The sequence below is a fragment of the Schistocerca gregaria genome, chromosome X, assembly GCF_023897955.1.
Source record: "Schistocerca gregaria isolate iqSchGreg1 chromosome X, iqSchGreg1.2, whole genome shotgun sequence".
Taxonomy (NCBI): domain Eukaryota; kingdom Metazoa; phylum Arthropoda; class Insecta; order Orthoptera; family Acrididae; genus Schistocerca; species Schistocerca gregaria.
The window spans coordinates 559,558,024-559,570,665 of record NC_064931.1 but is presented as its reverse complement, the minus strand read 5'-3'; the positions used below and the strand labels follow the sequence as shown (position 1 = coordinate 559,570,665).

Genomic DNA, 12,642 nt, shown 5'->3' with positions numbered 1-12,642 from the left:
TTACCACAGTAAATGAAAGAACAATGACACTTCAAATCATGTATCCAAAATGTAGACTAGAAACTTGGCTGTAATGAAAGAGATGTCAGTTACTGTACCAATTATTTAGTGAAGAAATTGCAACATCATTTGAAGGAACTTTTCTTTAATGGACTAATAGGAAAGAACCCAAAGAATACTAAAAAGAAAATGTAAGTGTGTCTTACATAACTGAAAGTGGAGTAAGGAAAACTTTTTAAAGCATTATAAAGCAAAGGATTAACAAGTGTAGATAATATTTCTAGCCAAAATCAAAAGCTTGATCAGAAAAATTAAGTAACTTTTTGGAACACACATTTAACACTTCCTCATGTTAGGGCATATTCAGATACAGAATTAAAATTTACAGTAGCATAGCACTTTCTTTCTTTCTTTCTTTCTTCCTTTTTTTTTTTTTTTTTTTTTTTAAGAGAGATAGAGGGGGGGGGGGGGAGGGAGGGAGAGAGAGAGAGAGGACGATGGTGCAGATCACAAGCTAATGTTCCACTTTTCTTCTGATTACATTTTCTAAAGCCCATGGGGAAGTACTGTATTTGAAAATTTGGAAGCACTTTGACATGTTCAACAAAAGAAAGATTAAGTATATACAGGGTGTATCATAATTAATGGTGTAAACACATACAGTTGAAGGTACACAATACTAGAAGCAAAAGTCTCAGTAAACATATGGTCGAAAACGCGTACCTTCAGAGCTACGAGCAACTTCTCATCATCAGTACTGTGAAACAAATCTTTTCTACTGCAAGTTGTTTGCTTTCCGTATTTTGGGAACTGGTAGTATGGAACAAAACAAGAAAGAAGAAAAAAGTCCAGTAAACATGTGCTCTAAAATGCATTTCTTAAGAGCTATGAGCACTTGTTCATCCTTGCTACTTTGAAACACAAGTGTTCGTAACTTTTAAGGTATGTGTTTTAGAGCACATGTTTGCTGTGCATTTTTTTCTTATTTTGGTCCATACTAACACTCCCCAAAATATGGAAAGCAAAGAACTTGCAATAGAAGAGATTTGTTTCATAGTATCGAAGATGGAAAAATTGCTCATAGCTCTTAAGGTACGCATTTTCGACTCCATGTTTACTGAGCCTTTTTTGCTTCTAGTATCATACTCTCAACTTATGCATTTATGTCATTTGGTCAGTTGTCTCAAAGTATTGAGCACATGGAAGTTCATTGCTGGAAGAAATCAGTGATGAAGATGGCTTGTTATTTTTTTAAAAAATTGTGCATAAAAATGAAAACATTTATTTGGCCAAACATCCAAAACTACACCAAACATGTGGTGTTGGGTATCTTGTCTTGTGTTCAGCAGTACTGATGTGGTAATGACAGTTGACTGAAGAACACAGGAGTTTTGCATTTTGCGTGCTCGTGTACGCAAAATACACAATGGATTGTATTCAGATTTACCTAGCAAAACATGACCGATCAGGGCTACAAGCTGTGACATTATTAAGAAGACAGTTGCTGGCTGGAAGTTTTAACTAGATACAATCCAGAAATAATATTGCTTTTTTGTGAGGGTGTGTGTTATGCTTGCTGTTTTTCAAGTAAATGTTGAATTGGTAGTGAAGCGAGTAGAGGAAGTCTAATTGTACAGTTTCTCGTAGCACAACTTTGCTTACAAAGTTGAAGATATAGTTTAAAATCAGTGTTATTCTTAAAAATGTAAGTATCTCACTGTAAACAACTGATAAATTAAATTGATAGTACAAGAATATGCACAGGACATTTCATCACAGAGAAATATGAGGGGTTTGAAATATGGGCTTTTACTCTACCTCTGATTAAGATGCTGAAATTGATGATGTTCCTTCACAGAAAATGCATAAGTGGCAGCAAAAAACTAAGAATTATGTGATAGATCCTAGTATTGTAGGAGATAATGCACAAATTACTTGCTTATTAAATGAGGAGGCAGTAAAGAGCCCATGTTTGTGTTTGAACAAAGCCATGCCAATTTAAGATGCTGTAACTTACCAAACGAAAGCATTGGTATGTTGATAGAGACACTAAAACACACACACACACACACACACACACACACACACACACACACACACACACACACACACACACACACACACACAAATTTCAAGCTTTTGCAACCCACGATTGCTTCATCAGGAAAGAGGGAAGGAGAGGGAAAGACAAAAGGATGTGGGTTTTAAGGGAGAGGGTAAGGAGTCATTCCAATCCCGAGAGCGGAAAGACTTACCTTAGGGGGGAAAAGGGACAGGTATACACTCGCGCACACACGCACTCGCACACACGCACGCGCCGGTGTGTGTGTGTGTGTGTGTGTGTCAACATACCAACGCTTTCGTCTGGCTACTAAATTGGTGAGGAATTCTCGGGTGATATTGTCCCACTTCTCTCTTTAGGCAGTTTTCAGTTCTTGCACTGTTCAGGGAGTAGATGTTCATTAAGGAACACGTCTGACAAGAGCTTCACACCTGTGCTCTATAGCATTTAGGTCCAGGGAGTATGAAGGCCATTCCTTATGTTGAATTTCTTTACTTTCCTATGTGTTCAACCCCTCAGTGGTCCTGTTTGGGTGGGCATTGCCATCCATAAGCAGAAAGTCACTACCTGCCACACCCCTAAATAGACGGACACAATCCCTGCAATAGTGCTGTGCTATAATGGTATCTCGTAAAGATACGCATCAGCATTTGGCCATTGTGCATAAAGCCTGCAACCACACTTTAAGGCCTAGGCCGTAGTGATGAGGTTCAATAATGTTCTGTGGTCTGTAACAGCTTCCATTCTCTCCCCACACTAACTGGTGGCCAGAATCACTTGCCACAGAGAAGTAGGATTCGTTGGAGAACATTACTCTGGACCATTGTTGCTGACCCCCGAACAACATGTGCCCTTCACCGACAAACTCTTTCATGATGGTGTGGTTGAAGTGGGATGCATTTATCAGGCTTCTGAGCATACAAACCAGTCTGATTTAATCACTATGAAATGGTTCTGGCAGAGACATATGTACCAGTAGCAGCTGCAAGGTCTGCACCTATCTGCATAGGAGTGAAATGTCTGTTCATTTTTGCCACTAGGGCTACATATTGATTGTCTGATGATGTAGTGGTCCATCTGCAACCACCAACATGCTTTCTAATAGCATTTCCACCTTCAGCAGCTGTTTTTAATTGTGAGAAGACATTGGACACACTCATTACCATGGCCACAGTAGTGACACTTTGGCTGGCTGCAGACTGTCCAACTGCTCATCCCACAATTGTAAGCAATCAAATGATTTCAAACTATTCAGTCCCACAACAACCTTCATCAAACACCGTACTGCGCGACCTGCGATTGCTTGCAATGTGTCTGTGTACAGTCTTTGCTGCAGTTACCATGTCCCACTTTCTACAGTTCCTTTTACTGTCATTGGTCAGGTATTATGTAGCAATTATTGGTTGTTCTGTAGAAATTGGCAATTGGTCCAGAGTAAGCGTAAGTTACTCCTTCAGAAATTGTCAAACAGTGTATTAGCCACCATGTTTCAGGAAGACATTCTGCCATGATCTGGAAAGCCAAAGAGTTGGTTAAAGTCTTGTAACCTGCACAGTTGCTGAATTTCTCTTTGAAATCATGCCTGCTGTGTGCTCAGAGTATAAATGCACACACACATCTCAAAAATAGATTGAAGATTGGTCCATCTGTAATGACATCAATGTCAATGGGACATTAAGCCCTAATCTTTCTTCCTTCTTGAAGATTAGTGTACACATTCTAACATACCTTCTGTAACTGTGTTGTGTTTTGTATACATTTCTGTATTTGTTCACTTGTGTAATAAAGCTTTTTCCGTCCAAGTTCTCCATGGCATATACCTTAAGTCATATGATATATTTGTGACGATGGAGAAGCCCGACAGTGGCTTCCATCATCATACTTTGTAACATTTCTGGAATGTCAGGAGCATAAATTTGTAGGTTTTTGTTGTGACAGAAAACTTAGTTGTTGGATGGAATGTACACTAAATTCTCTTTTTGTATGAGTATTATAAAGTAAATGATTCAGTTTTTGACAGTTGCAATATGCATTACTCCAATATTTTTTTTCTATAAATTTTAAGTGAAGTGTGCTTTCACGTTAGAAAATGTGAATTACAGACAGAAATGCCTGTAACTTCATGTGAGCAATTCAAATAATAGGAGCTGTCTGTTTGCAAAGTAAAAGTTGCAAAGTACTCTATGAAACAATCTTGGCGTGCTTTTAAAACGGGTGGTCTTTTTGCAAAGTGGGACCTATATAATGAGCGGATGATAAACTAATTCAGGAGAAAGCTAAGTTAGGAAGGCAGTGCCTTGGTAATAATTTCATAATATACTTACGATCATCCAGCAACTTCACTGTATATTAAACAGACTGGGTGGGTTAGGTTGTAAAGTACCTGATGCGTGAGTCTGAGTTTACATATCTGATCCACATAACACACTGTTTATTTCAAATTTGAATATTGGTGCTTCATCTCAAGGCACCAACAGCTTCATGTTGTATGCAATGTTTCAGTTTGACTGGTGACATGTGGTCAGATAATATATAGGAAGTGCTGTTTTTGAAATATTGTGTTCATACATATGGTGCGATTATAGTTTCTCAAATTGATCACAGATGTGTTAGTGCTTTATATCCCCAGACTACAGCTGTACTTTTCATCAGTCTAATGACTGTCATGTTTGTGAACCTCGTCACCCAGTCAGTCAGTCAGTCAGTCAGGCAGTGTCCTTTGCCTATTCAGTATTACTAGGGGTATTCAAATTAAACCTGGTCACTAGTGTAAAGTAACGGTAACGATTTTATTAACTCAAAAATGAAGTTATACACTATACACATTCTCAAAAATAGCTGCGAAAACTGTTGGCAATTTATCCCAATGTGACACTAGCCAACCGATTCCATCCTTGAAGAAGCTAGTATCCTGCTGTTGGATCCAGGCCTGGACCCAGTCCCACACTTCATCATCCATTGTGAATCGATGTCCGTGAATAGCTTGTTTTAGAGGCCCAAACACATGAAAGTCACTCGGTGAAATGTCAGGTCTGTACAGTGGATGTTCCAGCAGTTTCCCACTGAAACTGCTGCACTGTCGTCTTCACCGCATTGGCCGTGTGTGGGTGGGCATTATCATGCAGGAGGATAATGCCATTGGTCAACATGCCTTGGCGTTTCGACTTGATGACTTGTCTAAGGTTCTGTAAACTGGCTTGATAACACTGGGCATTGATGGTAGTTCCCCTTTCCAGGAACTCCCCTTGTGGTCAAAAAAGGAGTACATCATGACCTTACCAGAACTAGTGTGCACGGCCTTTGATTTCTTTGCGGGTGGTGAAGTTGCATGTTTCCTCTGCTTGCTTGGACACTTGCTTTCCGGTTCAAAATTGGGACACCATATTTCGTCATCTGCAACAGAATCCAACAGAAAGCTGTATGCCACCTCCTGATAATGTTGCAGATGATTCAAATACAGCGCCATTCGAGTATTGCACTGTTCGGCGGTCAGTTGGTGGGAAACCTACTGCACACAGATTTTTCAAAACTTCAAGTGTTGATGCATTATGGTGTGGGTGTGCACACGCTAATACCCAGTAACTGATGGATCTCATCCATGGTGATTCTGCGGTTGTCAAAGACTAAAGCATTCACTTCCGCAACCATTTCATGTGTGATGACATGGTGCACCTGTCCAAGACCATCATCGTCTTCCAGTGACTCTCGCCCCTCAAGGAATCATTTGCAACGTTCCACAACACTTGAACGAATCGGACTGTACTCTCCATACACAGCCTTCATCCGTCGATACATTTCAAGGCCTCCAACTCCCTCCGCCACCAAAAATCGAATCACTCCTCATTGTTCCTGCTTACGCGCCTGCATGTTCGATATTGGACGATAACTTGCGTGACTACCTACACTTCGGCGTGACACCACACTGGCGCTATGCAACATCAAACAGTGCGCATGCGTCAGTCTCTGTACCAATAGATAGTGCCACCATAGCCACAGTGGTGCCACCTTACGTGAAAGTCAGCGGTAGATGCTCTGACCAGGTTTCATTTGAATGAACCTCATAGATAAATTCATATGGTGTGGGATGTGCCATCATAACTGAATTAGAGATGGTTTTTTTGGGGGGGGGGGGAAGGAGGGGGGGGGGGCATTGGTCTTTTGAGGGAGAGGAAGGTGGACTCCCAATCATCACCAAGAATGGAATGCCACATTCTGGAATAACATCAGCTCTTGTACTGGCTGTCTATATGACACAGTTGCTCATAGGGATGTCAAGATACACTATATCAATGTATGTTTTCACGTTCAGGCCGTAAGTACCCAACACAGGAGACACTCAATTTGAAGCTGAGGAGACACTGTGGTTTTCAGATGACATGTCAAGAGTGCACCACAAATACCTCAATTTGGGGAAAACTGCCACTGCCAGTCGTGGCCCTAAAGGGTCAGCAGTAGGTTAGCATTGACTATCATGATCAAATGGCACACAGATTAACATGGTCACAAGAACATTGCCACTGGGTGCTCAAAGTATAAAAATTGTGTGTGTGTGTGTGTGTGTGTGTGTGTGTGTGTGTGTGTGTGTGTGTGTGTGTGTGTGTGTGTGTGTTTTGCCTAATTGCAGTCCTATTGAGCACATCTGGTATGTCATTGAGTGAGATGTGCAAGGTTAAGGCAACTGCGTGTTTGAAACTCACAAGATATCACAATGATTCACTGATGCTCCAGCAGCAAGGTAATGTATTTGCTTACACATTGGTTGCTCTGATGTCAAAAAATTGCATGAAGCAGACTTTTATATTAGTGCCCTACTCACTCTATTCCTCACGTTTGTACCAATTCACCGTTTTTAGTAGCTTAACTATTAGAAACAGGCTGTGTGAAAGCAAATTCCGCCAAACAAAACCTCATATGTGGTGTGAATGAATATGAAGCAAAATTGGAAACATTTTTTTGAAAGAAGATATAATGTCCCATTACACCAAATTCCTTGAACTCGATGAGGATTATTTTCCAGTTGCTGTAGTGACATTTACAAACAGCTCCTAAAATAGACAGATTTAATTAGAAAGTTTTTCAGGATTCATGAGAGAAACAATTATTGGAATTATGAATTTGGTGTTCATTTGTATGTTGTCATAATCAATAAAATCCGTTTACTGCAAATGTAAGGAAAACATTTTTTTGTTTCAGGTTGTGACGTCGTTGATTGGCTTCATAGTCATGTAGAGGGTTTCATTGATAGACGAGATGCTCGTAAATATGCATCTCAAATGCTCAAAGCTGGATACATAAGGCATACTGTTAACAAGATTACGTTTTCAGAACAATGTTACTATGTTTTTGGTGATGTCTGTACAGGTTGGTATTCCTGATAGCCTTGAAATTTAGTTAACCACCACTTCTCCATCATTATTATTTTGTTTTTGTTCTCATGAGTTATGTGAAAATTAATGTTTGTTGTGCAGTACATGTGAGTAAGTTGCTTTTACCTTCATGTCCCGAAAGATCAAATTTTACCTCGAGAATATAATTCATGTGCTGCATTCATTTCTCTTTACCATTTGAGATAATACATAGGATAAAGACTTAAGTTTAATGTGGAATTTAGATTTGCTATGTCATTATTAATCATATTTGTACACCTTTAATGTGTGGCATCATAAGATTAATTTTCACATTGAAATATTTGAGACTTTGTGCATCATCTCTCACTTTACCACACACTGGCTATTCACAGTCAACCACTTACAACATATCAAAATATTTGACTCCCCAAATCTATTTTTCTCACAGTACTACAATGTTGCTCATGCATAAACCTTAAAACATTTATTATATTGAGCATAAATGTTCACAAAGTCTTACAGTTGAATAGTTTGTTTCTCTTTCATAGTTTGGTTGTAAAAATTAAAGAACAACAGATTTTCCTTCTGAATGTAACACTTACTTGTGAAAGCCTTCTCTTGTATTTTCATGTCATATTAGTGCTATCACCACGAAATTGGTGTAGAGCTCCTGTGAGAAACAGCAAAAGTCACGTGGCAATGGAAGTTTTAAAGTAGAGCATTAAAAATGTAGACAGTAGATTACTGAACATATTGACTCACATCTGCAGTATGATTGCCCCCAGATCTCATTATATATGATTTAATTAATTTGTGCCTTATAAGTAATCATAATTATTCTTTCCTGCTTCCAACAGCCATGTCGTCATTGAAAATACATGAAGACTGCGTATCTTTGGACCATGATACTGTTGGTCCACTTCCACCTCCAAATACAATGCCTGCTTCATGGGGTGGCTCCCATATGCCTTATTCGGGTACTTACCTCCCGCACACTGCCTCTGGATACGCACCTATGCCCTTCAACTATACCAATGAACCATCTGTGTATGGATACACGAGAGAAGACAGTGTACACAGTGGCTCAGGTAAGTCGAAATTAGTTCTTATCTCTAGTACAAAACAAGTGTATACAAGACCATTGGCACAAATTTGGTTTCTAAGAAAATAGGGTATGTACAACAGTTGCTTTTTGGATTATGTACTAAACTAAATTCACAGCCCAATAGTGAGAACAATAATCAATATCTCTCTCTCTCTCTCTCTCTCTCTCTCTCTCTGTCTCTCTCTCTCTCTCTCTCTCTCTCTCTCTCTCTCATATAATTCAGTGACGAGTGACTTGAATTTCAGAGAAGCAGATAATCAGCTGGTTGTATATACTGAATACTGGTTAGAAAAATGTGGGAGAGAGGTTGTACATAATTAAAGTTCACTACTCGCATGGATAGATTAATAGCAAGTGTGGTAAGAGGACTGTGTGTGTGGGGGGGGGGGGGGGGGCGCAGGGGGGAGGCTTTTTTGTTTTTTATGTTCCTGTTAGTCATCTGCGCATGTACATGTGTATGCTATAGTATATGCACTATATAGCTGTAACAAGTGTTGACTGAGGAAAATTGTGTAGTGGTTAAATGACACTTGCATTCAGGACAAGTGGGGTTCAGATTTCCATCCAAGCAGCCAGATTTTTCATTTGTAATTACCTTAAATTTTTTCAGGTAAATTCTGGAATGTTCCATGTTTAAAGAACTGAGCCAATAATCTTCACCGACCTTGTCTGTGCCATGCATTGAGTTAATCTCTAATTACTTCTACATAAGTGGAACATTAAATCATCATTAAGAAACTGTCTTATGATCAACCAGGATTATATATTTTATACATTTGTAATGAGGGATGCTCATTATGCTACCTAAGAGAAGAAATTATTTTGTGGTTGTACGTTTAATACTTGCCGTAACCAGCTTAATTTTCTGAAATCCACTAAGTAGACAAAATACCTCATGACAGGATTGTGCATTCATTTACAGAACTTGTGAGGAATGTTGTCTTATCAGAATGTGGCTGCAGACATTAATTAATAGGGACTCCTACTAGCAATGTATTTTTAATCTTTCTCGCATTTTGTGGTTTGCAACAAAGGCAAAAAAAAATTTCCCCTTGCACTTCTGAATCAGCTTCAGACTTCTTGAGTCATTTTGATGGAAATATCAGTGATTTCTTTTGTTGACTTATGCCATTTTTGTGTGCATTGCATTAAAACACTGAAATAAGGTATGTTGTACCAAAGTAAAACATTTCAGTTTAATGCTCTATAAACATATTTCTTGTGTACTTCAAGGGGCACTTTGCAGGTGTGAAGATTCATAAGTTCGTGCTAAGTAGAAGGTACTTTTTCATTTGATGCCCATTTATTGCTGCACTTACATTTTGTCATGGTGCTCTACTAGACATGACATTGTCATAATTTAAAAACTGTCGATATTTTGGTTTGCTGTAGGGGAAGGAGCGAGGAAACTTTTATTTAGTTGGTTTTCTGTGGTGGAAGGGAATCATTCTTGTCATTTGGCAACTATCAAGGCCATGCTCCTCATGTGGGACATCAACTGCACCATGGCACTTTCTGACTATTGTGACTCCCACCTCAAGGTGTTGAAGTGGCCTGTTAGACTCTATGTATTCATGTTGTTAGGATTTTTTTAATATTTCAGTGGCCTCCTGGCCTCCTTGATCTTGTACTTCACCACTTCTTGGTGCTCAGCAAGTATGCAAGTCTCACACAAATTTTATTTTTGTGCAGTAATCATTCTGGTATTCAACTGTTGGTGATTGGTGGTGCTGCCAAAGTTGCCCTCAAACTTCTGAATGCATATCACTACTGGCCTGCGAGTTTCACTTGTATCTACTTCTCCACATTCACAGTGCAGTGTGTAGAGCATTTACCTTGTCTGGTGGACCCTAACATATCCTGGATCTTACGGGTACTGTAAAAAATGGGCTGGACACCATCTCAGCATAGATGTTCTCCTGTTTAGTTACTGGCATCCGTCATATAAAATAAGCACACTTCTGGCTGCTATTTATCTGCATCCTAGCTGCCTTCTGGCTCTGCTTATCAGTGTGAGTTATAACCATTCATCAAGAACGTTGTTCACAGCGTTTTAAATTCAGATGTTAAATTGCATCACTTGGGCGCAATGTGCATTCTTGTGTGCTGTGTAGTGGTTTGACTCAGCATGTTAATAATAACTTTGTGTGTGTGTGTGTGTGTGTGTGTGTGTGTGTGTGTGTGTGTGTGTGTGTGTGTGTGTGTGTTGGCTTCAGGTGTACTCTATGCCCTGGATGGTCCTAACTTCCACATCTATGAATGGAATTGCATCTTGTTTCTCTGCCTCAAGCACAAAATGAATCTTCTTGTGCAGGCTGTTCATATAGTTCTGTGTAGCTCTGACTCGCCATGTGACGAGTGTGTCATCAATTAACAAGCCTTTTTCATCTTGTCTTAATATTGGGTGCTGTTCAGAATGACAATAGCCTTGCCTTTATCTGCTTGCAGTATCACAATTTCCTTGTTCACGTAAGTTCTGTGAAGATGTTCCTTTTCTCAAGGTTGTGCTTCGGTGGTGTGCCAAGTGGTAAAATCTGTACAGTTTCCTGTCCACACTCCTCTGCTGCAATCGCAGATGTGTGATGGAGTGCTGCTTCCATGGACTCAATAATTTCTTCGGTAGGGATGTGGATAGTGAAGTCTAATTCTCTTGCCAGTGTTTCCATGGCAGAGTTGCTAAAGGAATAAAAGGAAAGATTTACCACTGTTCGAGAAGTATCCAGTTGGGGTTTTATGAGGGTAGGCTGAAAAGTAATGCACTTACGCTTGAGGAAACTGGCTTAAAGAACTGAGAAACACACCAGGTGGAAGGTAACTTTGTCCTCTGTATGCATGCACAGTTTGAATGTGTTGGGTTCATCCAGTGAACTTAGAGTATCGTAAGTATGGAGATGTGTTCAAGTGCTATGTCTATTTAGAGTTAAACAGCATTATGTTTCTGAATATTTAACTGTTGCAAAAGTTACTCCTAGTTAGTCATCTTCAGTTAAAGGGTGTTCATGGCGACAGTGCCATTGATGTATGTACTGTAAATGAAATGGGTAATGAAATTTTGTGGTTGCCTTGGAAAAGGCACAATTGTTGTTGAAATGTGCAGTATACGTCCAGTTGTTACCACGGGTGATAAACATTGAAAATTTGTTGATGATTTGATTCAAAATGTCTGGTGAATCACTCAGTATCACAAACCATATTACAATAGCCAAGTAATGTTTAGACTTCATTGTTGAACAATTAGGATTCCATGAAATCTGGGTACAGTGGGTGCCACACTGTCTCAAAGGCAGAAACAACTGTTGTCAATTGTAATGCTCTGAGCAACTTATGTAGCACTATCATTGTGAAGCACAAGACTCTCCTATTTTTAAATATTGTGACTGGGTACAAGTTATGGGTCCAAAATTGTGACCCAGAAGAGAAAAGACTGGGCGCTTCTTGTCAGGCAAAGAAGTTCAAAATACTGCTGTCCACAAAAAATTCTTTCACTGTGTTTTGGGATGCTCACTTATTTTATGTGACTGATTATCTGGTACGAAGGGCACTGGCAAATTCTCCTCAGTACATTGAGACTCTAAAACACCTCTAAAATAGTTTGTCATGGTAAGAGGTAGCCTGGCACCCTTAATCTTGCAACATGAAAACGCTCATCCACATGCGCTCCTCCCCTATCTGGCCATAGATTTAAATAGTTTCTGTGAACTATTCAATTGAATGGTGGTGGGATGCTTTCTTTAAAGAGGATGCAAATGGTTTCCTACTGGATTCTTTGTGGTTGAGTATAATGATCTTGATGTGATGTTGAAGTTTCAAAAATATTTCAGTAGTTGCTGGTGAGAACTTCATATTCACATTTTGGTTTCTGAAGACATCTGAAAATAACTGCAGTTACGATGGTGTAACTGATTATACGGTAACATTTTCCATTAAGTTGTTAAGGAACTTGGCAAAATATTGATATACTGTTTCAGATATGTGAAGGAGCATTAGTATAGTTATGCTCCATTAAAGTTACAAAACCATGGGCAAATGGAAACTGGCTATTTTTCTAATTTATTTTTTAGTTTTTGTGGTTTACTTTTCTTAGGCTTAATTTTGACTCCAATAAAGGTGGTTTAGTGGTGGCCACA

At 39.3% G+C, this 12,642-nt stretch overlaps 1 protein-coding gene across 1 annotated transcript in view; it reads left to right on the top strand.

Moving 5' to 3' along the window:
* LOC126297704 (segment polarity protein dishevelled homolog DVL-3) overlaps positions 1-12,642 on the top strand; it is a 118,371-nt gene that overhangs the window by 100,570 nt on the left and 5,159 nt on the right. Inside the window, 2 exon segments of the mRNA XM_049988833.1 lie at positions 7,256-7,423; positions 8,268-8,498. Of these exon segments, the coding sequence (XP_049844790.1) occupies positions 7,256-7,423; positions 8,268-8,498 (399 nt within the window).